Consider the following 26,147-nt stretch of genomic DNA (forward strand, 5'->3'; position numbering starts at 1 on the left):
AATAACATTGCTTTGTATCAGACACCTTATGGCCCTGGCGTTATCTTCTCTTGCTTGACAAACTGAATATTAGCAACACAAAATTCTATTGAGAGAACAAGAGGTACTGGAATGAAAAACCAAGATTCTATACAATATCTCTTAATTGTGTGTCAGTGACCTTATCTTTAAGAGCAAAAAGCAGAAACTAGATATCTGGTAACTGTTACCACTGTTTATGCTATCATGGTTTTATGCTTAACTACCTATTATCTCAAGCAAAGTGTCTTTTAAAAATGTTATTTATTGATTTTAGAGAGAGAGGAAGGGAGAAAGAGAAACATCAATTTGTTTCCTATACATGGTTGATTCTTCTATGTACCCTAAAAGGGGATTGAACCAGCAATCATGGTGTATCAGGATGATCCTCTAATAAACTGAGCTACTTGGCCAGGAAAAGCAAAGTGTCTTTTAAACATTTCTAGAATTTGCTTTACAGGCAGTTCATCAGAACATGACTAAAACACTTTCTTAATCTTTGACTACAAGCTACATACCAACGAAAGCAATTGAAACATTTAGTTAAAGCCTATATGTAAATCCTAATTAAGAATTAAATTATTTAATTCTAGCTGTCAAAAATACTAGGGGCATTAAAATCATAAGGAGCTTGGCTACAAAAGTACTTCAGTGCAAAGGTGGGTGGGGTGGGGTTTATGCATCTGGACATCTTGACCCAGGGAAAATAGCTTTCAAAAATGATGGCAAAATAAAGACTTGTTCACATAAATAATAGCTAGAAGACATCATTAAACCAGACCTGCACTACAAAAAGAATTAGAGGAAGTCCTTCAAGCTAGAAAGACAATACTACCAGATGGAAACCTAAATCTATAGGAAAGAACCAGAAATGGCAATTATGGTAATAAATATAAAGACTTTTCTTGTTCCTGTTCAAATCTTTTCAAAAAGTGCTGATTGTTTAAAGTAAAAATGATAACAATGGATCATGATATTTATAATATACGTAAAAATAAAATACATGAGAACAGCAACATGAGAGCCAGGAGGGGTGAAATATAAGGACAGGCAGTCCTTGTTTCAAGGACTCTCAGCTGTAATATGCACTCGTTGGGAACTGTCCTGCCTGGTTTCAGAGGCTGTAACCCTGCCGACAGGCGAAAAGTCCCCATGGTTAGGGAACCTTGGGACCGTAAGACACTAAGGAGACAAAACTTATCTTCCCAGCAGCCTCTGCCCTACTTACTTCACCCTGCTTAGCCCCAGGTGGATGACTGGCTAGCCAATGACGGGTAAGATTCCTCAAGGGAAGGACAACCTAAGACAGATACAGTCACGAAGAGGCCATCAAGGAAGAACGTAGGGGATTGTGGAGAAGGGAAAAAATCCCTCACCCCTCGGCTTCATTATAGCCCGAGTCCTCATTCTATCTGTAAAAAGTCTACTAACCTCTCAGCTGCCTTGCTTTCCCAGCCTGACTCTGGCCTGAAACAATGCCGAAGGGGGGTGCAGCCCTGTGCCTGAATCAGCAGTTCCCAGTGGGGGGTGATCAGGCCTAAGAAAGAATGCATAAAGTCCTGTGAAACCTGCTTTGCTAAGAATGTCCTCAACTCAAATGTTAAGGGTCCAAGCACAAAATAAGTTTGTTTCCCAAGGTTTTACAGCCAATTGGCATAACCCTGTCTACCAGACCCTGACTCAAATGAACCCCCGTGACCCCAGAAATGTTATCCTCCTTTCCTTGATATGCATTCCTATGCAAGTGAAACTCAATAAAAGCCCATTGAGATACGGGCTTGACACCTTTCTCCTCTGAGAAACTGGTTAGCCTTCCTCCACAAGCAGATCATGTTTTAGTAGAATTATTCTCATCCACGGAGGCTGGGGGGAGCTCTGCTGGTAGAGCACCCCCCTCACATGCACTAATTTCAGTTACTTTAGCTTATTAAATAACACCAGTTCCCCACCAATGTGGTTCAAAGTTCCGTTACCATGGTATATTAACTGAGAGATACTGCATGATATACAAACCTCACTGCTAGCTCTTCAATCCACAAATTACCATGCGAATAAGAGATGCGCATCATGATCAGTGACCAATCATGTCACTTCTTTCAATGTCTGTCAGTGATTGGTTGCTCTGCAGCTGACTTCGGGTCCCACACAGACAGCAAAATACGCAGTGGTGTTGCCTCCTTGTCTCTCAATGATAAACCCATGTGACATTTCACAAAAAGGAGTGATTGAAAGAGAAAGATAAAAGAAGGAAGGGTATGGCTGATCCCAGAGTACTCAAAGAAATAAAAATTAACACCACAAGTCAAATTAGAATGGATGTAAATGGAGTTAAAAGAAGAATAGCTGCCCATGGGGATGTTGACACTCCCACCAGTATTTTCCTTAAATGAAAATAGCAAGCTTTGCCCTGGCCCAGGTGGCTCAGGTGGTTGGGCATTGTCCTACTGACGGGTTAAAGGGACATTAAGAATCCTCCTTGTGGCTGCCCGAGCCATGACCTTTATTGTCAGAATAAAATATAGGCAGGCATGCTCTTTCCCAGGGAGAACTGACCCTTCTCCTCAGGGGATGAGTACTTTTGGCATTTAACTGTTCCTTCAGGGAGAACTGACTCTTCTCCCAGAAGGACCTGTTGGTTAGTCCAGTCACACAAGGCCCTCCCTGGGTGCGTAGCTACTTTTGTCTAAAACATATTTAACCATACCCCCAAAGTGAGACTTTGGAATCTCAACCAAGAGAAGGACTCTTTGTTCAAACTTTCCCAGTCGGACCCTGAATGCTGTCTCCGGGATTCCCCAGCTTCTATGTTTGGTGTTGGTGAACTCCTGGCTGGTGATGTGTGATCTTGATTCTTGCTTTCACTTTGCTCTCACTTAATAAAGTGCTTAGTTATTCATATCTGACTTGGGGTTTTTATTGTCTGCTAATCCAAACCTCCAAATTAAGCGGCCATGATCTCGTATGTGCCCCTAAATGGCACACCTACACACTGAAAGGTCACCAGTTCAATTCCTGGTCAAGGCATATGCCTGAGTTGTGGGTTTGTTCCCTGGTTGGGTGCATATGGAAGATACCAATCGATGTTTCTCTCTTGAATTAATGTTTCTCTCCCTCTCTCTCTACCTCTCTTCCCCTCTTTCCAAAACCAATAAACATACTATTACTGAAGGGCATCTTGTAATAACAATAAGAACCACAAAGGCTGGTCCAAACTCAAAATTGGTTATTGATAGGTTGAGCCTATAACAAGCTTAGTCACTAGAACAAGAAAAAAGTGCTGTCTTGCCTCATGATTTCTTACTTTAATTTTTTCCACTGTACCTAACTTCTGCTGAAGTCAGAGAGTGATTAACTCAAGGATGAAGAAGAGGAACTGACTTGAATTCAACTTGAATAATCTTAGGTATTCCTCGATGGAATCATCACTCCTTCTCTAACAGCATCTAACAAAGAGGTTCCAGTCCTTTTCATTATATCTTGCTCTTGTGAGTGGGACTTTTAACATCCTTTCAGAACAAGGAGCAGTCAAGATCATTTCACTGTATAAGACAACACAATAATCAGCATTTTTAAAACATGTCTAAAAGTTCAACTTCTTTTTTTTTAAAGATATTGATTTATTTTTTAATATATTTTTTGATTATGCTATTACAGTTGTCCTATTTTCCCCTCTTTATTTCCCTCGGCCCTGCACACCCCTCCTACCCACATTCCCCCCCACCCCTTAGTTCATGTCTGTGAGTTGTACATATAAATTCTTTGGCTTCTACATTTCCTATACTATCCTTACCCTCCCCCTGTCTATTTTCTACCTACCATTTATGCTACTTATTCCCTGTACCTTTTTCCCCATTCTCCCCCCACCCCTTCCTGCTGATAACCCTCCATGTGATCTCCATTTCTGTGATTCTGTTCCTTTTCTAGTTGTTTGCTTAGTTTTGTTTTGTTTTCGTTTTAGGTTCAGTTGTTGATGGTTGTGAGTTTGTTGTCATTTTACTGTTCATAGTTTTGATCTTCTTCTATTTCTTAGATAAGACCCTTTAACATTTCATATAATAAGGGTTTGGTGATGATGAACTCCCTTAACTTGACCTCTTCTGGGAAGCATTTTATCTGCCCTTCCATTCTAAAAGATAGCTTTGCTGGACAGAGTAATTTTGGATGTAGGTCTTTGCCTTTCATGACTTTGAATACTTCTTGCCAGCCCCTTCTTGCCTGTAACATTTCTTCTGAGAAATCAGCTGATAATCTAATGGAAACTCCTTTGTAGGTACCCCTTTTCTCCTGCTGCTTTTAAGATTCTCTCCCTCTCTTTAATCTTGCGTAATGTAATTATGATGTGCATATCTTGCGGTGTGCTTCCTTGGGTCCAACTTCTTTGGGACTCTCTGAGCTTCCTGGACTTCCTGGAAGTCTATTTCGTTTGCCAGATTGGGGAAGTTGTCTTTTGTTATTTTTTCAAGTAAGTTTTCGATTTCTTGCTCTTCTTCTCCTTTTTCTGGCACCCCTATGATTCAGATGTTGGAATGTTTAAAGTTGTCCTGGAGGTTGCTAAGCCTCTCCTCATTTTTTAAAATTCTTGTTTCTTCATTTTTGTCCTGTTTGGATTTTTATTTCTTCCTTCTGGTTCAAACCATTGGTTTGAGTCCCAGTTTTCTTCCCATCACTGTTGGTTCCCTGTACATTTTCCTTTACTTCACTTTTCATAGCCTTCAGTTTTTCCTCTATTTTGTGACCATATTCAGCCAATTCTGTGAGCATCCTGATTACCAGCGTTTTAAACTGTGCATCTGATAGGTTGGCTATCTATTCGTCACTTAGTTGTATTTCTTCTGGAGCTTTGATCTGTTCTTTCATTTGGGCCTTTTTTTTTTTTTTGTCTTGGCACACCTGTTACATAGTGAGGGCTGGAGCCTTAGGTATTCACCAGGGTGGGGCAAATCCCTGTATGTGGGGGAGGGGTCCAAGAGGGAACAATGCTACTTGCTCAGTTCTCAGAGGGCTTTCATTCACTTCTACTGTTACCACAAGCAAATTGGGCCCTACTGGTGCTGATTCCTGGGTTGTGGGTTTGTGTACATTCTAGGACCCGGTGGGTCTCTCCAATGAACTCTCTTGTGATGCTAAGAATTTTTCCCACCACCTCAACACCCACAGGATTTTTCAGTCAGAGGTTTTGAGACTTTATTTCCCTGTACTGGAACCCTGGGTTATGCAGTCTGTCTTGCTACCCAATTGCTCCTCCTGGTGTATCCTCACACAAACGTGGGACCACCTGTTCTGCCAGCCACCACCTTGCCAGTTCTGCCAGCCACTGCTGTTCAGCTAGTCCTCTCCACCCCAGCTGCCTGTCTCCGCCCCTCCTACTGGTCTGGATGAATGTTTCTTCTTTAACTCCTTGGTTGTCGGACTTCCATACAGTTCGATTTCCTGTCAGTTCTGATTTTTTGTTTTTAAATTTGTTGTTATCCCTCTATTCGTTGTAGAGGAGGCACAGTGTATCTACCTACACCTCTGTCTTGGCCAGAAGTCCTAAAAGTTCTACTTGTACTTCATATCAAAAAATAGTAGCCTTCTCATTAGAAACAGAATTGGCTAACAATTTATTTGCCCAATTAGGGCTTATAACAATTTTCAGGAAGTAGCCATTAATCCTAGCATAAAAAAAATTAAAGCTTAGAAAGTCGTTGTGAAAATTATTTGTATATTGTTTCCAAATGGCTTGTCTTGGCTCATGCCTCAGATTTTCCTAAATTCTTTCAAACAACAGCATCTGACCTCGGCATGCCTCCTGCCTATTGCTAACTGGCCCCAGGCCTGGCACGAGCAGCAGCTGGTCTTGGTTCAGCCTAGCTTGGTGCCAAGCTAGGACTTGCTTGGGCACCTCCAATCCCAGCACAAGTTGCAGACAATTGCAGATTACTTTATAGCTTATGCTGTAAGCTTTATAGCTTATGCTGGGTGGCCCCAGTCAGAGTACAGGTCATGGCTGACCTTGGCTGGCATCTCCCAGGAGTTCCCAAAGCCTGCGCATCTAGTGGACAACTACAGAACACGTAGGAGCACCACCACCCAACCACCTCCACAAGCAACACTCTCAAGGGGAGGACTCAGTGGGCACCAGAACCTTGCTGAAGTAAGTCCTGCTCTGTGGAGTGGGCCCCTGTATAGCTGATCCTCCTCAGTGGCCAGAGGTTGGTGGTCAGTGGCCTGGATAAATCCCTCCAATTGACCTGCCAACAGCAATCAAGGCTCAACTACAAGGGGATAGTGTACACAGCCCACATGGTGGGGGAAACCTCAGGTACCCAGCCTAGGTGATAGGAAAGGCTGTGCCATTGGACCCTACAAGACACTTACTATACCAGGCCACTCTTCCAAGCCAGGGAGTCATAGCAGCTCTACCTAATCCATACAAACAAAAACGGAGAGGCTGCCAAGATGAAGAGACAAAAAAACATAGCCCAAATAACAGAACAGAACAAAACTCCACAGAAAGAAATAAACAGAATGGAGACAAGCAATGTACTAGATGCAGAGTTCAAAACACTGGTTATAAGGATGCTCAGTGACTTTACTGAGAATTTCAACAGCATAAAAAAGGGCATGGAAACTATAAAAAAGAACCAGTCAGAAATGAAGAATCCACTAACTGAAATGAAGAACAATTTACAGGGAATCAACAGTACAGTGGATGAAAGTGAGAATCAAATCAGCGATATATGGAAGCAAAAAACACTCAATCAGAACAACAAGAAGAAAAAAGAATCCAAAAAACAATAAAGGTAATGTAAGGAGCCTCTGGGACAACTTTAAGCATACCAACATTCACATCATGGGGGTGCTGGACAGGGAAGAGAGAGAAAACAAAATTGAAAACCTATTTGAAAAAATAATGACAGAAAACTTCCCTTACTTGGTGAAGAAAGTAGACATACAAGTCCAGGAAGCACAGAGAGTCCCAAACAAGATGAAGCCAAAGAGGAACACACCAAGATACATCATAATTAAAATGGCAAAGGTTAAAGACAGAGAGAGAATCTTAAAAGCAGCAAGAGAAAAGCATTAGTTACCTACAAGGTAGCTCCCATAAGAGTGTCAGCTTATTTTTTCAATAGAAACTTTGCAGGCTGGAAGGGACTGGCATGAAATATTCAAAGTGATGAAAAGCCAGGACCTACAACCAAGATTACTCTACCCTGCAAAGCGACCATTTAGAATTGAAGGGCAGATAAAAAGCTTTCCGGACAAGAAAGAGCTAAAGAAATTCATCATCACCAAACCAGAGACTACCAGAGCCCCTCATTGGTATCTTGTTCCCCGACATACCATCTCTGCGTGCTGTACATGTTCATTGTTAACTATGGTATGTATACCCACCACTGCAAAAGAAGTAGGTGTCTCTCCATTTTATTTTATTTTTTATCTAATCCCAGAGATTTTCCTGCTTTGCTTTCTCCCTGCCTCCCTAATCTATCACCAGTGGATTTCATGTAACCCCCTTATGTCTCCTTCTTTGATTGTAATGTATAAAATAAGGTGCAAAACTGCCATTCTTTAGAGCATTCTCTAAACTTATTGAAGTTGTGCTTCCTGGCAAATTATCGTCAGTGTGGCTCAAATAAACTCATAAACATTCTCCACAGGTCTGAAAGTTTCTTACATGGACGGTATTTTCATTTTTTAGTTTCCTATTTCAGTTCATACGATGTGACAGGCATTAGAAACACAATGGTACGCAAAGGCAGTTAACATGTTCATAAACAATGTTCAAAACGAAGACAGTTTAACCCCCATGATTCAAATTATTTCCATAAAAGCTAGTTGTTGTTAACAATGCTATACACTTCCTTCAGTCTTTTCCTGCGTATATACTGTATTTTTCATTAACAAATGAACTGGAAAGCTATATTCTGTTTAGAATCCTGCTTTTTTCAATTATAAGGGATGCATTTTTCTACAGAAAATCTTCAGAAGTAACATAATATTCCATTGTTATTGATTTAACTATTTCCCATATAATGAATATGTAGGTTATTTGCAATGTTTCCCTACTGGACACTGCAAATACATATCCTTGTATACAAATCTGCGCTTGTCTCTGATTATTTCCTTAAATCCCTGAGAGAGAATTTACCAGGTCATGGAAGGGAGCATGAATATTGTTAGGATTCTTTTTTTCAAATTGTCCTCTAGGAAGCTTGTAATAATTTGCATTCTTGCCAGCCTTTCCACTGCATCGTCAACACTTTTGTCTTCTTCAATGTTTTAAAATCTTTTAAGAAAAACAATGGGATATTATTGTTTTATTTTGCATTTTATTACCAATAAAGTTGATTGTTTCCTCATTTACTTACTGCCTATTTCTAGTTCTTCCTTTGGTACACCTGGTCCATATCGTAGGCCAATTTTTCTATCAGTGTGTTCGATCTTTTCCTTCCTTATTTGTGAGAGCTCTTCATATCCTACATTTGTTGTATATTGTAAACGAGTTTCTTTTTAAAGAAACTTTTAAAATTTCCTTACATTGTTTTTCTAAATCAATGACGATTTTACCTTTTCATGTTCTCCCCCTCTTTGCTTTGCAACTCCACACTTTCCCACCCCGGCCTAGTGTGGGCTGGCTCCCAACCCCAGGTTACACAAGCAGGTGTCTCCACCCCCACGCCCCGACCCTGCTCCACCCGCCCCGACCCACAATCCGGGTCCGCGGGCCTGGGGCCTGTTCACGTACCAAGATGCAGAAGCTCGGTCGCGATGGCCTTTCCGATGCCTGTGCCCCCGCCGGTGACGATGCCCACTCGATTCTGCAGCAAGCCGTCCGCCAGGCAGCTCTTACCTTTGGCGCAAAGACCCATGACGGCTGGGCGTCTGAAGGCGCTCAGGGAAGGCCACCTCCCGAACTGAGTTACAGGGACCGCGGACGTGGGCAGGCCTAAGCGGCCACGTGACCACCGGGGCCCCGCCCCGCCCGCCGCGGCTGCTTTTTATCCTCCCAGCCTTGCAAAGACCCCTCCCCCGCGACGGCGGCATCCCGAGCCGGTCGCTGTCTCCGGCACATGTGGGTGAGATTCCTCGTTCGTTTTTTGTTGTTTGTTGGTTTTTGTTCTTATAATTTCGTTGCCAAAGGGTTGTTGGGCTCGGGTGGCAGAAGGGAGGCAGACAAAAGGCGGGAGTGTGCGCTATTTTGAAAAATGCAATCCTCAGTACTATAGCTCTCACGGTTAATTAAAATTAAATCTCCAGGGCATGTGGGGACAGAGAGGCTGCAGCTTGGGAGCCTTGCTGCACCCGCCGGCGTCCGGTGACGCTCTGGCCCCAGCTGCTCTGTGCGGGAGGAGAGAAGGGGCTGGCTCCGCCAAGGGGGAGAAATGCGCTTCTAGATCCTTTCCTCCTCCGGAAGGGACCCTGGGGAGAGTCGTGGGGGTGGGGGAGGAGGGTACCGTTGCAGTTCTCCACAGACGCAAGATAACTGCTTTCAAAAATAAACTCGAGCCCCTCTCTACCTCATCCCCCTCTCAGGAATGTGGGGAAGAAGCCACTGTTACCAGATTCGATATCTGGTCCATTTCACCCAGGCTGCATAAATCGATGAGTCTAAAAGAGGATGTTTCCTTGCAAGCTTCCTGCAAGAACGCCTCAGTAGGGGTGTGTGTGTGTGTGTGTGAGAGAGAGAGAGAGAGACAGACAGACAGACAGACAGACAGACAGACGGACAGAGAGACAGAGGGAGAGGGAGAGAACCTAGTCCCCCAGTTCATGTCTTTTTCAAGGGAGAGAGTCTGCTGCGGATGGGGGAAAGTTCTCACCCGTGTTTGGGTACCCAATCACAGTGACTTATTATTCACATTCTCCTTCCTAATGTTCATCTTGCATGGTCTGTCAACCCACCAGAGTGAGATTACACCTGGACTTTCCAGATTACACCTGGAGAGACTTTGCCTAAGAACTGTGCAGTTCTGGGAAGTGTCAGGTGCTGTGGCCTTAACAATCCAGGCAGGATGCTATTTGTAAGTCCGTTGTCAGAGGATTGTATTTACCCCTGCTGGGCATTAAAATAATGTAAAAGCAAGCAAATGCCATTATTCTTTGGTTAGGCCTGCCACCTAGTTATTCACAAAGCAAATTGGAAGTGGTTGGGAGTGGAATCAGACATCTTCCTTCCTGTTCTTCCATCCCCTGCCCTTCTCTGACTTCCTTGAAGACACCCTTGCCCCTCAATCTTTGTTTCTGACAGGTTCTAATCGACACTCATTACAAAAGGGAAGAAATTTCTTCCTCTTTCCATTTGCTGATGATCTAGAAATCACTTACATCTTCTCTTAAGTCAGTTATGTAGCTATGACCGAATTTTTTAAAATTACACCCATCATCTCCATAACAAAGAAATAAGTTTATATAGTGAAGTTGAAAGTATTATTGCAGAAAAATATAATTCTGGTGCTTTAATCCCAATGACAAAAATATATATTTTTTAACAGGAAGAGAAATATTGATTAGGTTCTGAGGAGTTTCTTATTCCAGAAAATCCCATGCTTTCTTTCTTGGGAAGAAGGAACACTTTAAGTTTCTTTTCAAGGTAATTTTATAAAGACACAGTTAAATGTGGTTTCTGACAGGGCTGGACCTGTGCATTCTCAGAGCTCTGCCCAGGTGGGTCTGTGTGGGCCTGGCTGGAGCATAGCCTCTCTGGTGGCCCAGGGGACTGAGACAGGGACTCTGCAGTCCTCCAATGAAAAGATGACAAGACTGACTTAAAGCCAGTTTTGACTGCTGAGGATGACAAGCAGCCGTTGCTCAGCAGCAAGGAAGCTGCAGCATGAGCAATCAGGAAGCTATTTGTCACTGTCCTAAGAGTGCCTGTGATTAAGAGAGATGGGGTCTCTTTGAGAGATCTTTTGTTAAAAATAAAGAGGCATGTCGTCTCCGCCTGTGACCGTCTCTGCCTGTGACCGCAGCCAGGGTTTGAAAGTCTGCTAACCCCTTCAGGCCTGGAGGCCCAGCAGTAGTTCTGCGTTTTGGAGGCTCTTCGTTTCCAGATTTTCAATGGCTCCTGGTTGAGCCATCTCTTCACAGGGCAACCACGTCATGTCGCACTGACTGCTCCTTCAGTGACTCAAATGCTGCCCTTCCTGCACTTGGCATCACTGCCCATTTTGTCCTGGTGAAAAACGCATCGTCACGGCCGTGATCCTTCTACACTCTCACCCTGTCACCCCCCATTAGCACTCCCTTCATCTTCTGAGATTTCCTTGCTCACCCATCTTCTCACCCTCCCCTGCCCCATCTGCCTGGCAACTTCATTTTCTCCCACTGCAGAGCAGCTGCTGGCTCAGACCTATAGGGGCCTGTGGGATTCTCAACATTCAGACTCACAGAATCTCTGTGTGGTGTGGAAGAAATGCCACTGAGGCCTCTAATCCCACCCCTCCTTGAAGTAAGAGCCCAGCTTGCACAAATAAGACTCTTAACCAATTCACAATATTCAGTCAATATTCATTGTGCACCTGCCATGTGCTGGGTACTATTCTAAGCATGGGGGATACAGTACAGTGGACAAGATATTTATGTGTCCCTGCCTTTTGGAGTTTACATTCCAGCATGTATGTATGTTGGGAGCGGGCGTGGGAGGTGGAAAGCTGCCGTGTGAGGTAAGACAATAAACAAAAAGATCAGATAGTGAAGATCAGATCTTACAATAAGGAGATGCTCCAGCGCCTTGTAACCAACTACCTTTGCAGCCAGGAACTATTTCCTCTCTAGAGGTGGTCAGATCCTTCCTAGACGATGAACCTGTCTCAGTGTGAGAGCTTTTCAGAACCGAGTAGTTTGACAATGACAGGAGAAATGTCACAGGACCACAAAATAACAGGTTGCACGCAGCCTGGCTGTGCTCACGGCCAATTCAGAGCAACTGGCTGGAGGCTGGGAGTTTTTAAGTTGCTATTCCATCATCGTTCCAGTCATTTGACGCTGTCTAAGCCAAATTCCCTTCATTTTTACGTTGGTGAGACTGTCTTCCTGAGAGAGGTTTATGGTAACTTTTGATGGTAAAATGATAAGCATGGTATTTCCTAGTTGGCCTAGTATATCTAGTGGTGGTAAATCAAGGTTCTGTTGGGAGAATCTGGCCACCCAAGACAGGTAATAGGTGGCTCTTTGGGCGACACACACACAATCAGAGAAGAATTGAAAGAATGGCAGGCTGGAACAAGACACAGTTCACTGTAGTGGGAAGTTAATTTGAAAGTGATGCTATTCCACCCTCCCAGCCCCAGTTCAGGTTCCTTGGAAGAGGGAGATGTATTCATATGGGTCAAAGTGCAAAAAGTCAAATCCTGATTTTTCTTAAAGCGTTGTAGCGGGCCACCCTGATTTGGAAGCTTTATAAGGAAGAGGTGGCAAAATGGCAGCCCATTTGTGTTTTGTTGTGGTTGGTTGTCCACTTGGTAATTTATTTAAATTTGCACTACTTGCAACTATTAAAACCAGGAATTTTCACATGACATTTCAGACACCCCATATCAAATGGACCTGCGTTTCTCTGTGAAAGCAGTTGACTGAACAGTAGGCATTGGTGGTGGCAGAGAGAGGAACAGTAACTTCCTATATAAAGATGAGACCTGAGCTCCTGTTTACCATAGCCCCCACCATTCCTTATTGTGTCCAGATGTTAAGACTTAGTGTCACTGACACTTTGTAGCATTTTTTTCAGCCATGTGTATGTTACTTGTGTCTCTGCAGTGACTCTACGGGCAGAGGCTTCAAAGCTTCCTGGCTTCTCCACCCACTAAGTTCACAGCTCTGCTGAGTGTATCTGGATTGGAGAAGGCACTGGATTAGATCTGCTCCAGTGACCACCTGGGAGCACAGAATTGCGAGCCAACTCCAGAGAAATCATGCCTGATGGTGAGAAGTCTGTGAACCAGCAGTAAACCACCACTGTGGAGGTGAGGGTAGGACTGCGTAACTGACTGGTGGGGGTTAGTGACCGAGTGAGTGAATAACAGCTGGCCAGCAGGGAGTAGTAACCAGAGTTTCTGCTGATGCCTTAGCCCAACACAGGTACTTGTGCCGTTAAGGGGCACGTATGAGATCGTGGCCACTTAATTTGGAGGTTCTGATTCGCAGACAATAAAGGCCCAGAGGTGAATAGTTAAGCACTTTATTTAAGCGAGAGCAAAAAGAACAGCAAGAATCAAGAGCATACATCACCAGACAAGAAATCACCTAACCGAACACAGACACTGGGGAATTCCAAGAAGCAGCAGGGGTCGGGGTTTGTCTGGAAACAGTTCTGAGCGAAGCGTCCTTTCCTCGGGTGGGATTCCAAAATCTCACTTCGGGAACGATGCTTAAGTATGTTTCAGAGAAACATGACTATGGGCCAAGGGCCATGTGTGATTTTGACTACCTAACTGTTCCCTCTGGGAGAAGGGCCAATTCTCCCAGAGCGAACAGCTAAAGATCAAAAGGTACTAATCTCCTGGGGAGAAGGGCCACTTCTCCCTGGGAGACAGCACTATATTTTACCTTTCCAATGAAGGTCACAGCTCAGGTATAAACAAAGAGAATTCTCAAAGTCCCTTTAACCCTTCAGCACTATAGCTGGGAAGATATGCTCATTTGTGGTGTTCTGACTCCCCTTTTGGTACACTGCTGGCCATCTCATTATAAGCAGAGAATAGTCTCTGTCTCAGTCTGTTCAGGCTGCTACAACAAAAATACCATGTACTGGGTAGCTTATGTAACAATTTTTTTTTTCCTCATAGTCTGCAGGCAGAGAGGTCAAAGATTAAGTTGATGGCAGATCTGGTGTCTGGTGAGAGCCTGATTAATACATATCCTTTTGATTCATAGGCAGCTGGCTTCTTGCTGTGAGCTCATGTGGCAGAGAGAGCAAGAAAGCTCTCAGGAGTCTCTGATAAGGGCACTACTGATCTCATTCATGTGATCGCATTCAAGCTGCACTCTCCTAACCTAATCACCTCCCAAAGACCCCACCTCCTAGTGCCATCACATTGGGAGTTAAGATTTCAACATATGAATTTTTGAATGACACAAATATTCAATCCATAACAGTATCATATAGTGTATTGAGCTCTCCAGTGGATTCTGGTGAGGCTTGAGCCAGAATCAATGTGATATCCTTTGTACTGGAAAGCTGAGCTTCAGAATTCCTGGCCCACCCAGGAGAATAAAACTGCTTGAACCACCTGGTATCAGGGTTGTTGCTATTTTATGCCCTGACTCAGGAATGCATTTCACAACCTCTTACGCCTCAGGGCTAATGAATTGGAACACAGCAGAGGGGTTGGGATATAAAATATTCTTGTACAATCCCAGTGTATTGGGAAACATTTCTGTATGGCTTCCTTAAGAGACCAAAATAACCCTGGCTTAAAACAGAATAGAAGGTATTTTTTCTCCTGTTACAGTCAAAGGAAGAGGCTTATGGCTATTAGGATGGCTCTGATTCCTTCTTTCTCATTCCTCTGCTGTCTCTATGGGTTTTCCCTTGTCTGCAAGGCTCAAGATGGCTCATCAAGGTCACATTCCAGCCCTGAAGAAGGTGAACAGAGGAAGGAGAGGTGCAGATGTGGAAGTTGCACACATCACTTTTACTCATATCCCATTGGCCTAGTCTGGATCACACTTATCTACAAGGGATGCTGGGAAATGTTATCTTTACCCAGGACGTCATGTGCCCAGCTAAAACCCTCCATTATTAAAGACGAAAATAGATGTAAGTGTAGCACTTAACAATTGTGTTACAGCTGAGCTCATTAATTATAAAGGAGCTTATTAATGCCTCTTTACTAAACTTTTCTTCAGTCTCAGTCTTTGACAAAATCAGACTAATCCTTAATTGCTACCATGTCACTCCCCTCCTCAAATCATTAGTACACTCACTTAAAATATTTTTGAAAACCTACTAATATGGTACCACTTTGTAGAGCCTATAGTCCAGTAGAGGAAATAGACGACAAACAAGTAAAATCACAAGTAAAACAATTACAAATGTTAATAAGTCTTATACAGGAAATAGGCTGTTAGGACAAGGCATAATGAAAGGCAGAGCAGAGAACCCTGTTATAGGTTTGGTGTCAGGAAAATCTTGGGGGGGTGACTTTTGAACTGAAACTTGGGGGATACAAAGGCTATGGCCATGTGAAGGGGCAGGGGTGGAGCAACATACCAGCCAAGCCAGACGGCATTTAAGAAGATTTCAAAAGGGAAAGCATTTGGTGCTCTTGAGGAATACATAAGCAGCCAGTGTGACTGAGCATTGGAAGTATATATGAGAAAAGTAGTCAAATCCACATGGATTTCATTTCATAACAGTGGGATGTCTCTAGAGGGTTTTAAGCAGAAAATGGCATGATTTTATTAATGTTTTCAAAAGATCTTTCTAACTAGTGAGTGGAGAATTGGTTGGAAGGCAGCAGGAGTAGAAGCCAGAAGACAAGGAGCATTTTTTAGAACCATAGGTAAGAGGTGATGGCCGTTAGACCAAAGTGGTAACAATGTGGATGGAAAAAGTGGTGGATGAATTTATAATTATGGAAAGTTGTCTTCAAGAATGGCTTAAAACTGGCTATATTAAGCATGAGTTTTAGAGTCCGAGTATGTTCTTTAGAACGTGTTTTCCCCCTAGGATGACTGAGAATCCCAAGCTAATGATTTATTGAGGTTAACTGCTGCATCTCATTCATTGGCCACCTTTGGGCTGGGAGTGGAGATGGGGGATGGGTGAAGCCTAACTTCTACAGAAAGAGCAAAGTCCTTTTCTTCTCTTAATTCTAAAGATTAAAGTCTTGGAAATGGGGGGAATTCTTTTTACTCTCTGTCTTATGGAATCTAAAAGGAAGGGGAAATGTTCAGAACCTGTTTCCCAGGTAAAATACTAACAGCATAATAAAGTATCCAAAATTGGGGGAGATAATGCAGCCTTCCTCTCTTTACAGTTGTTCACATCTTATTTTTAAATAGGCATTTTCCCTTCTCCTCTCTCCTATCAGGTCAACAAATATACACTAAGTATCTAGTATATGTTGAGCCCTGGGACTTTCCACTGGAGATGAGGAAGTGTAAGACAGTTCCTGATTTCTAAAATATTGTAACACCCCTCTCCTTACCTGGTAAACAAAAAGAAAAGGAAGAATGTTAAGAGTGAAAAGTGTGCATCTGCCCCACTGGTTTTCCAGTATATGATAGGATGTACCTCAGGAATCTTCTGGGATTTGGGGCCAACAAGAACGCAGCAAACAATTGTCCTTTATAGAATACCAGGTGATATGTGGTTGGCGAAGCTGTGCCATCTTTGGGCTCCTCACTGAAAGTTGCATTTATTCATTTGGGTATACTTGCAGTGTATTACTTAGTAGCCAGGAGCCTGGAGGACTGGTTGCAGCCATCTGAATCTCTGGTGGGAGTAAGAGTGGTTCTTAACCCCCATTGGTCTGTAAGTCCTCCTCACCCAATTTCCTTATACTTGGCTAGATTGATGGGATTTACATAATATTACATGTTTGTGTAAATGACAAACATATTGCAACACATACAATTTTATTCACAATAATTCATTCATATAAAAGTATTTCTGCAGCACTCAGAATGCAGCAATAAAGTGTTATGAGAAGTAAAGGGAGGTGAAGACTCCCTTTGAGGATCAAAGTTGAGGATCATTTCCCAAACTCCTTTCCAACTCACCCCACTCCCTCCTTGTTGATGGCTTTGTTTTCCTATCTTTCAAGTTGAACTCACTGTTGAGACATCTTTGCATAACCTCATTCAGGGAGAAGCTCTGTGATGTGTGGATTGTAAATTTGGTCAAGCAAATTGGGGTCTTCACAAGGAATAACTAGACGTGAGGACTAGGATGGAAGAGCCGGCATCAGTGGGAAGCCAGGGCCAGATCCCAAGCCCCCACCAGGGCTCTCTGAGGAAGGCTGTGGCTGCTGCCCTGGCCCTGGATGGGGAATCCACAATGGGTAGGAGGAAAAAGAAGAAGAAGGAGTTCCGCCCAGAATCCATCATCATCTACCGGTCAGACAATGAGAAAATGGATGAGGAACCTGGGGAGTCAGAAGGTGGAGACCAGCTTAAAGAGGAGGAAGGAGAGGACTTCCTTGACTACCCTGCTGATGATGGTAAGTGTCTCTCTGGGGCCACTTGCTAAAAGCCATGGGAAGGAAACCAAATGAGGATCCTCCAGAAGACAGAAAGGCATTTGATCACTGACCTATTTTTGTTGATACATTTCTTCTCACAGTGTTGCAGTCTTCATTCAATGAATTAACAGTATTTATTGAGCATTTATTATGTTCTCTTTTAGGTCATATGGAGGAGCTCTCCGCCCTTTCAGAACTCCTGGTATAATGAAAGAGACTGATTTATACACAAAAATTAGTAATACAAGCATACTGTGCTAATTGCTTAATACATGTAGGATAAAGAAACAATAATAGTTGACTTTTATAATAATCAGGAAAATGCAAATTATAACAACAATGAGTTATAGTGTTCCCTCATATTTATGATGGCCAAAAATTGGGTAAAATAAGATAACATCAACATGAGGAAGTGAACATATGCTCATGTACTTCACATGGAAGTGGAATCTGCTTCAACCACTTTGTAGGGGAGATGGTCAATTTTTACTAAATTCAAGATTGAAAATATGCATAGCCTATGTCCTGGAAATTCTCAGTATCCATCCCATGCAACTTATGCCCTTGTGCATAAGGATGTGTACGTAAGAATGTCTGTTGCCGCTAATGAAGTTGTGGAGTGTCTGTATTGAGCATCACTGTGCAGTGATAAATGGATGAGGTAGATCTATTTGCAGAGATGGATTGATCCCTAAGACATATGCGCACAGTGAACAAGCAACATTTCTGCTCTCATGCAGTTGACCTTGCACTAAAGGTCAGTGAGCCAGTCAGCAAATAAAAGATAGTTTCAGGCGGTGGTTCGAATTCCCAAGACCATAAACCATGGTGATGGGAAGATGAGTAACTTGTGGAAGGTGGGGGAGATTGCATGGTCATGCAAGGCCTCTCTGAGGCTGTGATGTTAGAGCTGATCTGAGTGGCATGAAGGAGCAATCCATGAAAAGACCTTGGGCAGAGCTTTTAGAGAAGGGAGGGCAGCGAAGACAAAGAACCTAAGGTGGAAACACCATTGCCTGTTTCTGGAATGGAGTTATTTCTATTAGGGAGTGTAGAGGACAAGGGATGGTGAGAGGTCAGAAAGGTAGGCATGGTCAGATCATGTTGAACCGTGGCAGTCATAGTAAAGAGTTTGGGATTTGTTGTAAGTGCAAGGGGACGTCAATGGAGGACTTTTAATTAAGCAAGGGAGAGACACTGTGTCATTTATATTTTTTTAAAAAGCACTCTGGCTTCTCTATAAAGAATGGGTTACAAGGGCTAAGAATTGAAGCTGATGAGAGACTTGTCTCCTGCTGCCACAATAGCATAGGATGAGGGTGACAGCAGGAAAGGCAGCTGGAGAAGAGAGGCTGGATTCACAGTGCCGTCAGGAGCTCGCTGATGGATTGGAGACAGGGAGTGAGAAAAGGGAGGAGTAAACAGTGACTCCTGACGTTGAGGCAGGAACAACAGAAGACAGATGCTGGTGTCATTTATTGAGATGAGGGAGACTGAAACCATTAGGTTCCTGGGGAAGAGTACAACCCTTTTATCTGGACAGTCAGAGTCCCTGCCACCATCCTGGGCCCTGCTCTTTAGGGGGCTCTGTCCTATCGCTCTTCCAGCCATGGGGCAAGGACCTAGGGGACAACCTAAAGCCTGTGCTCTCCCCACCTCCTTCACTTGTGGACTATATTTCACATCCTGGTACCAAGGACCATGGAGTTCCTTGTTTCAGTGTCTCCAGCCTCACTTCCAGGGTAGCCAAAGGCTGGCTGTTGGGGTGGTTTGGTGGTGGTGGTGGTGGTGGTGGTGGTAGCAGTGTTGTGTGTGTGTGGTGTGTGTGTACAGAGCTTGGACATGAGGGCTGGGATGTCCACAGGCGTGTGAGGAGGTCCCCTCTCAGGGCAGCATTGAGAAGGGAAAGGGGCTGGGCTTCCCATCAGCATAATACACACATAGCACAATTTTCATGCATAGTAGGTGGTACCCATAAGCAATATTGTCACAGTGCTTGTAAACTAGAAACAAGACCACTACAACATGATGTCTGTAGTAAAGAAGTTCCTCCCATTCCTTCATATCACAGAGATCGTGTCAAAATTGAGGCCCAGAAAAGTAGAGAGAGAACACAAACAACAAATTTAACCTGCTTCACAATGTTACCAGTGTGGACGAGAGTTCCCTGTGGGAATAATACTACCAGTGGTCGCCCTCCCGAGGGACCCATTCAGGCCATCACTGAATCACTGACTCCAGTACCATGCCAGATGCTGTGAGTGGACACTGTGTCATCAGCCCCAACCTCAAGGACAACACTGTGATGAAATGCCCACTCTTCTGACCTTGACTTTACCTCTTTCATGCCTTTCAGGTATGTGGAACATGCCTTTGGACAGCCGCTATGTCACATTAACTGGGACCATCACACGAGGGAAGAAGAAAGGGCAGATGGTGGACATCCATGTCACGTTGACAGAGAAGGAGCTGCAGGAATTGACCAAGCCTAAAGAGTCGTTGAAGGAAGCAACACCTGAAGGCAGAAAGATCTGCCAAATGGCAGCAGACCGTGGGCCCCACGTGGTCCTCTGGACACTGGTCTGCCTGCCTGTGGTTTTTATCCTGTCTTTCGTTGTCTCTTTCTACTATGGCACTATCACTTGGTACAACATCTTCCTTGTGTACAATGAGGAGAGGACTTTCTGGCACAAGATCTCATGTTGCCCCTGCCTCATTCTCTTCTATCCAGTGCTCATCATGGCCATGGCCTCTTCACTGGGCCTCTATGCTGCTGTGGTTCAGCTCTCGTGGTCCTGGGGAGCATGGTGGCAAGCTGCCCGGGACATGGAGAAAGGCTTCTGTGGCTGGCTTTGCAGCAAGCTGGGTCTGGAGGAGTGTTCTCCTTACAGCATTGTGGAGTTGCTTGAATATGACAATATTTCAGGCAATCTCTCCACCAAGGACCCCACCCAGGAAGTAGAAACTTCCACTGTCTAAACTCCCAACAGCTTACTTCCTCCTCTGGTCCCAGTAGCCTGTATATCATCTTCCAATTGCAGAAGATTCTTTCTTTAAATTATTCCTGCCCCCTTCTCACAGTTCTGGAAAATTCCAGCCCACAGTGATCTGCTCTACCATCTTGGTGGTTCTGAGAGGGCAGGGAATAGAAAAGTAACTTATGCAAATGTTGCTCATACAATGGACAAACTGTTCTTCACTCCCTGCCCTAAAACCACCATTTATCTGGAACAAGAAGCTCGGTTGTGTATCATTTCAGGAGCTTGAAGGTGTTACTGGTGCCTGGAATCTAGGGTAGCATGTGACTGCATGTGACAGGGAGAATAAGGAGGCTCTGGGAGGACCAATAAAATAATAGATAAAGATGCAGTGAAACATTCAGAAAGCAGGCGTACCACAGTGTATGAGAAAGTAAAGATTTGTGTGTATCACTTAGAGTTATTTAGCTGCATATAATTGATATCCCAAAATATCAGTGGTTTAAACGACAGAAGTTTGTTTCTTCTGTAGAAGAAGTCTGGAGGCAGAGCATCAGGGGCCCTGCTGAGTCACTGGGATCCATGCTTCTTTTATTCCCCTACCATTAGAGAGATGTGACCCCCATCACCCTTTTCTTCAAACCCCAGTGTTGATTACAGCTGCTGCCATCTCACTGTTTCTGGCAGAACAGAGGGGGAGGCAAAGAAGCACATTCTCTGTACTCAAGGACACTTCTCAGAAGTCCACTCAACACTTGGATCTCATTGGCCAGACCTTAGTCACATGACCTCACAAGCAAAAGAGGCTGCGAAATGTAGTCTTTGGGGGAGTTACATGCTAGGTTAAATATTGTGGTTATGCTAATTTAAGAGGAAGGGGGAAAAGAAGAATAGCTATTTTGGTAGGCAAGGAAGAATCCCGGTAATTATTTAAATACATTCAGATCCCAAACTGCTAATATAGCTTTATTTATTTATTTATTTAGGTCTAAATCTTACACAGATTTTATATATAGGTACTAGCTATATATACTATGTATATGCTCTACAGAGATGTTAGTAACTCATGTACTTTGCAATTAAATGTAATGTCACGTGGTTTCAGGGGGTTTTTTTTTTAGAAGGGAAGAGTAAACAGTTGAGTAAGATTATATGATAATTGCATACCTGTTTTCTCTGGTAGTGAAGGTGGGACTGTGATACTTTATTCACAGATTAAAGACTTTCGAGGGAGGCATTGCATCTGTCACTTACACCCCCTCCCATCCCCAACAGGGTTCAGTAACCCTAAACAGGAAGAACAGCTGGCTGTCCATTGTTTGGTACAACCTCACTCACTGAGAACTTTCTGGAGTTTAACAACAAACACAATCTTTGCTGTGCTGAGAAGACTTCCTGGCTACCAGGGGGTATAAACCAGATGAATTCAGATGAACTGATTCTGAAAGTTAAAAAAAATAATTCCTGAAGGTATATTTCTAATTTTTTTAAGTTGAATCATCACAGGTCAAGCAGCTTTTGGAGGTTTGGAGCCTTACAAGAATAGATGGTACTCATTTCTATTATCGGTGTCTCAGGAAGAAGTTGTTGAAAGAACTACGAATCAGACCATACTAGTTGGGCATGCTCTCCCACAAAAGCCCAGGGTATTTGCCTAATGCATGGTGCTGAAATCCATCTTCAGAAGACACCCCACCCCCTTTTAAATAACTACTTTTAGTTTGACAAAATCAAAATTCTGTCCAGAATTCTTGAAGATAAACTTGGTGCTCTCTGGTGCTTTTTGCAGAGATGTAAACAATTGAAATGAAAACAAAAATAAAATCTAATTAACGTGCTCACTTTGTCTTTGAGTTTCCCTCAAACTGTCGTACTTTGAATGTTAGTTTGCAGAAAAAGGGTGACTACGGTGGCTGTCCTATACATGTATAATGCTCTTAATCTGAAACTTTATGTCTTTTTTTCACATACCACTAATTTATGGCGATTCCGTTTAGGTGCACTGTTTCCATGGTCGCATATTTACTTAAGCCTACATTTGGAAGTTGCAAACACTTTGTCACATTTTGGGGGGGGGTAGGGAAATCAATGGCCAAGGCCCAAAATAGTTGTAATTAGGACAAAAGTAAGAGGACATAGTTGAATGCAAGGGGGTGAGATGAGGATGAGGCCCAAGCAACACCTCCAGGAAGTTGACATGGCCCTCACTTTAGCTAGGATCGCCACCTAGTGGCTAATGAAAGAATCAGTTCAAAAGGGCTCTAATAAGCTAAGTAAAAGCCTAGACTAGTAGAAGGAAAATTAAACCCAATGGGGAGGCATGGCTTATGGGGGGCACCCAAATAACGATGCCATTCTCTTGATCCCATCCGTTTTTGTCATATGCGACTATGGCTCCCACGCACCTTTACCCAAAAATGCCCTTTTTCCTCTACCAGCCATAGCCCATTAACCTCTTGTCCTCCCTCTTTCTACCCAACTCAATAGCATACAAATCCAAACAGATCCTGAACTGACAGGGATAAATGGAATGAACAAAGCCAGAATGCTTTTGTTATGGAGGAAGAAGGGAATAGCCATACATAGTGTCATACTAATAATATTTGCCTCTTCACCCTTGATTAATTGGAAGCCTTGTGCCAGTGGAAGCAGTGCTTAAAAGTTTATTTCCATTCTCTGCATCACAACTGCCTAGGTGCCTGGAAGTGGGTGAGTGGGTGATTCTAAAGACTCCCCTAAGAATGTCTAAGGTGCAAACACAGGTACTAGAATCTCTTGTATTTCTTCTAGGAAACAATCCTGCACTGGAGAGTGTGTGGGTTTGAGAGAGGGGGGAAGGGAGAGAGAAGAGAAAAAAAGGAAAGAGGAGGAGGAAAAAGGCAATAAAGAAGAGGCTACATGGAAGATAAAATTACGGACAAAAACCATGTAAATTTCTTCACCATGGTGAGTCTCCAGTAATTCTATGCTGTGTCATAAAAGAGATTTTAAAATAATATTTGAGTTTTCCAAGAACTCCTTGAGTTCGAATGAAAAGCTTAAAGAAGTTCCTGGGCTCCAAGAGCCTAGTCTGAACATGTCTGACTCTCTTGGCTTCAGTGCATTTATAACTTCAGTTCCCTCAGGGACAACTTTCCAGCTTTAGTGTCTGCTTTTCCAGGTCCAGTCGCGGGGGACAGAATCTGGTTGGATTTGATTTTCCAGTCTGGGCAGAGGTTTGCAGATATTCCGTTGGTTGCCAGACCCTTTGTCCATCCGTTAGCTTGTGGGTCATCTGGTATAGAAAATAGCTGTTTCTGTGCAAGGTTCAGCCTGAACAATTCTCCCTCAAAGGGGACGGGGGCTGCAGGCTGGACGGTTTCCTTTTAAAGGGGCACCGTAATTGACAGCCGCCACTTCTAAAACATCTCCCCTCGCTTCTTCCTTTCAAGCTATCGACACTCCGAACTACTCGGGAGATCCTTAGCAGGTGCTGTTTCATGCCTCAAGGCCTCTGTATATCCCATTTCTTCTCCAAAGAATGCCCTTCCCACTTTTAATTGCAGGTAAAATGACTTCCTTTAGGAGTTGGTTCCAAAGTCATCACATCTGCTAAGTCTTTCACTATCCCCCCCTTTTAGAAAAAAACCCAAACTTTTAGAAAAGTGACTTTCTGAATTCATACGCATACTCAAGAAAATCTAACGCGAGAGCTCTGACACAAAAGCGCTGTAGGTTTGATTCTCAGCGACAAAAGAGGGAAGTGCATCTTTCCGATAAGCGACTTGTATTTATCTAGGGATGGAGACTTGGGCAACTTAAAAATCACAAGCGTTTCCGCTCCAGGGCGGCGCGCGGGAAATCTGCGCATGCTCAGAGCGTCTGCGCGCAGTTTCCCCGCCCCTCGGAGGCTCCGCGGGAAGCGGCTTTTCCTAGGACTCCGGGGCTCCGAGCACGCTGGAACTGAGTTGCAGCGTTGCAGTTTCCCACCCGGTAGAAGCAACCGAGGCACGTGTTGAGCGGCAACATGGCGCGGTCCAAGAATAAGGTAGGGGCGGGGGCGTGGGTTTGTACCTTGCCGGTGCCGAGGATGGAGGGTGTGGTTTAGGAGCAGGAATCCTGAGATGGTGGCATTGCCAGGGAGCCGGGAAAGAAGGGAGATCATGGTGGGTCACAGGCTAGATACGAAGGGCCTGGACCGAGGGGTGCGCTGTGAGAAAAGCTGGGGATTTGAATTTGATCTTCGCCTGTCCCCCCACTCTGTCTCTGCCATCTCACCCTCTCATTTCCTCTCCATCCCCCCTTATCCCACCTCCCTACCCAGTCGGTCACGCTGCAACCCCTTCTCCATTACTTCGGAGCCTGGGTTTTTAAAATCTATATGAGAATGGAAGTTAGCTATGGTAAGCATCTACCCCACAGACTTGTAAAACTTCAGAGAGGGTCTGTAAGCAAAGTAACTTGAATGTGAAGTGTCATATTATTACTTCTATTATACTATTTAACATTGATTGAAAGCTTTACTCTGTTTGGGGCACGAATCTAAATGCTTTATGCCTCTCATTTAATCTTAACAGGCCCATGAAGTGAAAACTTTTACCCCCAGTTTACAGGTGGGAAAACCGAGGCAAGAAAAATGTGAAGTGATTAGCCCAGGTCATCCAGCCCATAAGTAGTGAAATCAGATTTGAACCCAAGTGGTCTAGTTTCAGAGCCCTGGAGGATTTCTGTGTTGCTAGGAATCTCTGACCTTCAGTGTCCCAAATTAACAACAGATGTTAAAATGATTTTTTTTAGTGATTTCTTCAATACAGGTGAGAAGGTAGTGTCTGGAAGGGTCAGTAGAAGGAAGTGTGTTCCAGGGAGTTGCCCACCCACCCAAAGGCAAGGCCCCATGACAGGCATCAGATATACAGATAAACGAGATAGGAGTATCAGCAACTATTCCTTAGTTGCTTCAATTTTCCATTGGGAAATGTAGATTAAAACAATTATGAACATATGTTGTCGCTCCCCTCTTTTGTCCGTCCTTTTTCAACTGCTGAAAACTTTTCGGCTTTGGTAGAGCAGCTGTTGGTGGCAGGCGGGCCTGCAGCAGCACTCTGACAGCCTGTGTTGCTTTGGTGTGTAAACGAACGGAGTTGCCGTGCAGCCCAGTGTGTCTTTCCTGGTTTGCTTCCTGCCGCCAGAAAGGAACTTGAAATATTACATAGACTGTTCTGTTTCCTTACGAGAAGTTCTACATTGTGAAACCCTTTGCTGATATTTTTTGGATACCTGATTCTTAGTAAAAGGTTTCTAATTTTCTCATTTAAAAGTATGAATGTGTATGAAATAAATGCAGCAACATATTTTGGGACTCTTACATTTTTTTAAGATTCTTATGCTCAAGGCAATGAAACTGAGATGTCAATTTTATTATTCTCAGAGGAATTTTGTAGTTTATTACCACCTTTTCTCCAAACATTCTATTTTCTCCTCCAGAAATCCCTTAATATTAGTGCATTAAGTTTAATTCTTTGTAAACTAGGGAAAAACTTAAATAGTTTTTCTTTTTCATGTGTGACCTGAGATATAGCCAAATTTAGAAATCAGGTACTGCATATCTTCCCTGATAGGACCTCATCCAGGTTTTTAAACACTTCTAGGGTCAGGAGACCACTGCTTCAGAAAACTGGTTCTTCTACTGATCACGTCTGATTTTTTTTTCTCTTTGTATGGAGTCAGACCAATCTCCCTGTAACTTCCATCTGCTGATCTTATTATCTCTCTCAAAGACCAATCCTTATATTACATAGCTCTCAGATATTTGGGAGGAACTGTGATGTTCCCCTAAATCTTCTCATCTGGCTTAAATATCCATTTTTTTCAAACTGTTCCTCATATCACATTATTCAGATCCTTCTATAACTTTCAACTTTCTCATTTTTGTGTTCAGTTTTTTTTTTTTAAGATTTTATTTATTTATTTTAGAGAGAAGGGAAGGAGGGAGAATGAG

The 26,147-nt window shown here is 43.5% G+C and overlaps 3 protein-coding genes across 7 annotated transcripts in view; 2 read left to right on the forward strand and 1 right to left on the reverse strand.

Annotated features, from left to right (window-relative positions):
- PECR (peroxisomal trans-2-enoyl-CoA reductase) overlaps positions 1 to 8,951 on the reverse strand; it is a 30,779-nt gene extending 21,828 nt beyond the window's left edge. The window contains exon 1 of one of the 2 annotated variants that reach the window (XM_053919056.2): positions 8,753 to 8,951. In XM_053919056.2, coding sequence (XP_053775031.1) covers positions 8,753 to 8,876 — 124 coding nt within the window. In that variant the 5' untranslated portion in view covers positions 8,877 to 8,951. The remainder of the gene's footprint in view (positions 1 to 8,752) is intronic. The other variant, XM_024563900.4, reaches the window with a different exon arrangement.
- A 17-nt stretch (positions 8,952 to 8,968) lies between these two features.
- TMEM169 (transmembrane protein 169) lies at positions 8,969 to 22,003 on the forward strand. 2 transcript variants are annotated; one of them, XM_053919057.2, is made up of 4 exons: positions 8,969 to 9,079; positions 12,763 to 12,968; positions 16,817 to 17,171; positions 19,549 to 22,003. In XM_053919057.2, the coding sequence occupies exons 3-4, from the start codon at positions 16,901 to 16,903 to the stop codon at positions 20,169 to 20,171; spliced, it is 894 nt and encodes a 297-aa protein (XP_053775032.1). In that variant the 5' UTR covers positions 8,969 to 9,079; positions 12,763 to 12,968; positions 16,817 to 16,900; the 3' UTR covers positions 20,172 to 22,003. The 2 variants fall into 2 exon arrangements, with proteins under 2 accessions (XP_053775032.1, XP_024420071.2); XM_024564303.4 differs by having other exon boundaries at positions 9,027 to 9,083.
- A 2,057-nt stretch (positions 22,004 to 24,060) lies between these two features.
- The window catches only part of XRCC5 (X-ray repair cross complementing 5), a 95,280-nt gene continuing 93,193 nt past the window's right edge, over positions 24,061 to 26,147 (forward strand). For all 3 annotated transcript variants that reach the window (XM_024563847.4, XM_053919060.2, XM_053919059.2), the window contains exon 1: positions 24,061 to 24,197. In XM_024563847.4, the coding sequence (XP_024419615.2) occupies positions 24,177 to 24,197 (21 nt within the window). In that variant the 5' untranslated portion in view covers positions 24,061 to 24,176. The remainder of the gene's footprint in view (positions 24,198 to 26,147) is intronic.

The sequence above is a fragment of the Desmodus rotundus genome, chromosome 2 (genome assembly GCF_022682495.2).
Source record: "Desmodus rotundus isolate HL8 chromosome 2, HLdesRot8A.1, whole genome shotgun sequence".
NCBI classification, from domain to species: domain Eukaryota; kingdom Metazoa; phylum Chordata; class Mammalia; order Chiroptera; family Phyllostomidae; genus Desmodus; species Desmodus rotundus.

What these genes read in the sequence shown, in the direction of transcription:
- TMEM169 (XM_053919057.2), top strand. Translation starts at nt 16,901, where the DNA reads ATGGAAGAGCCGGCATCAGTGGGAAGCCAGGGCCAGATCCCAAGCCCC. An exon ending in TGACTACCCTGCTGATGATG is followed by an intron (nt 17,172 to 19,548) that starts GTAAGTGTCTCT and finishes CATGCCTTTCAG; the next exon opens with GTATGTGGAACATGCCTTTG.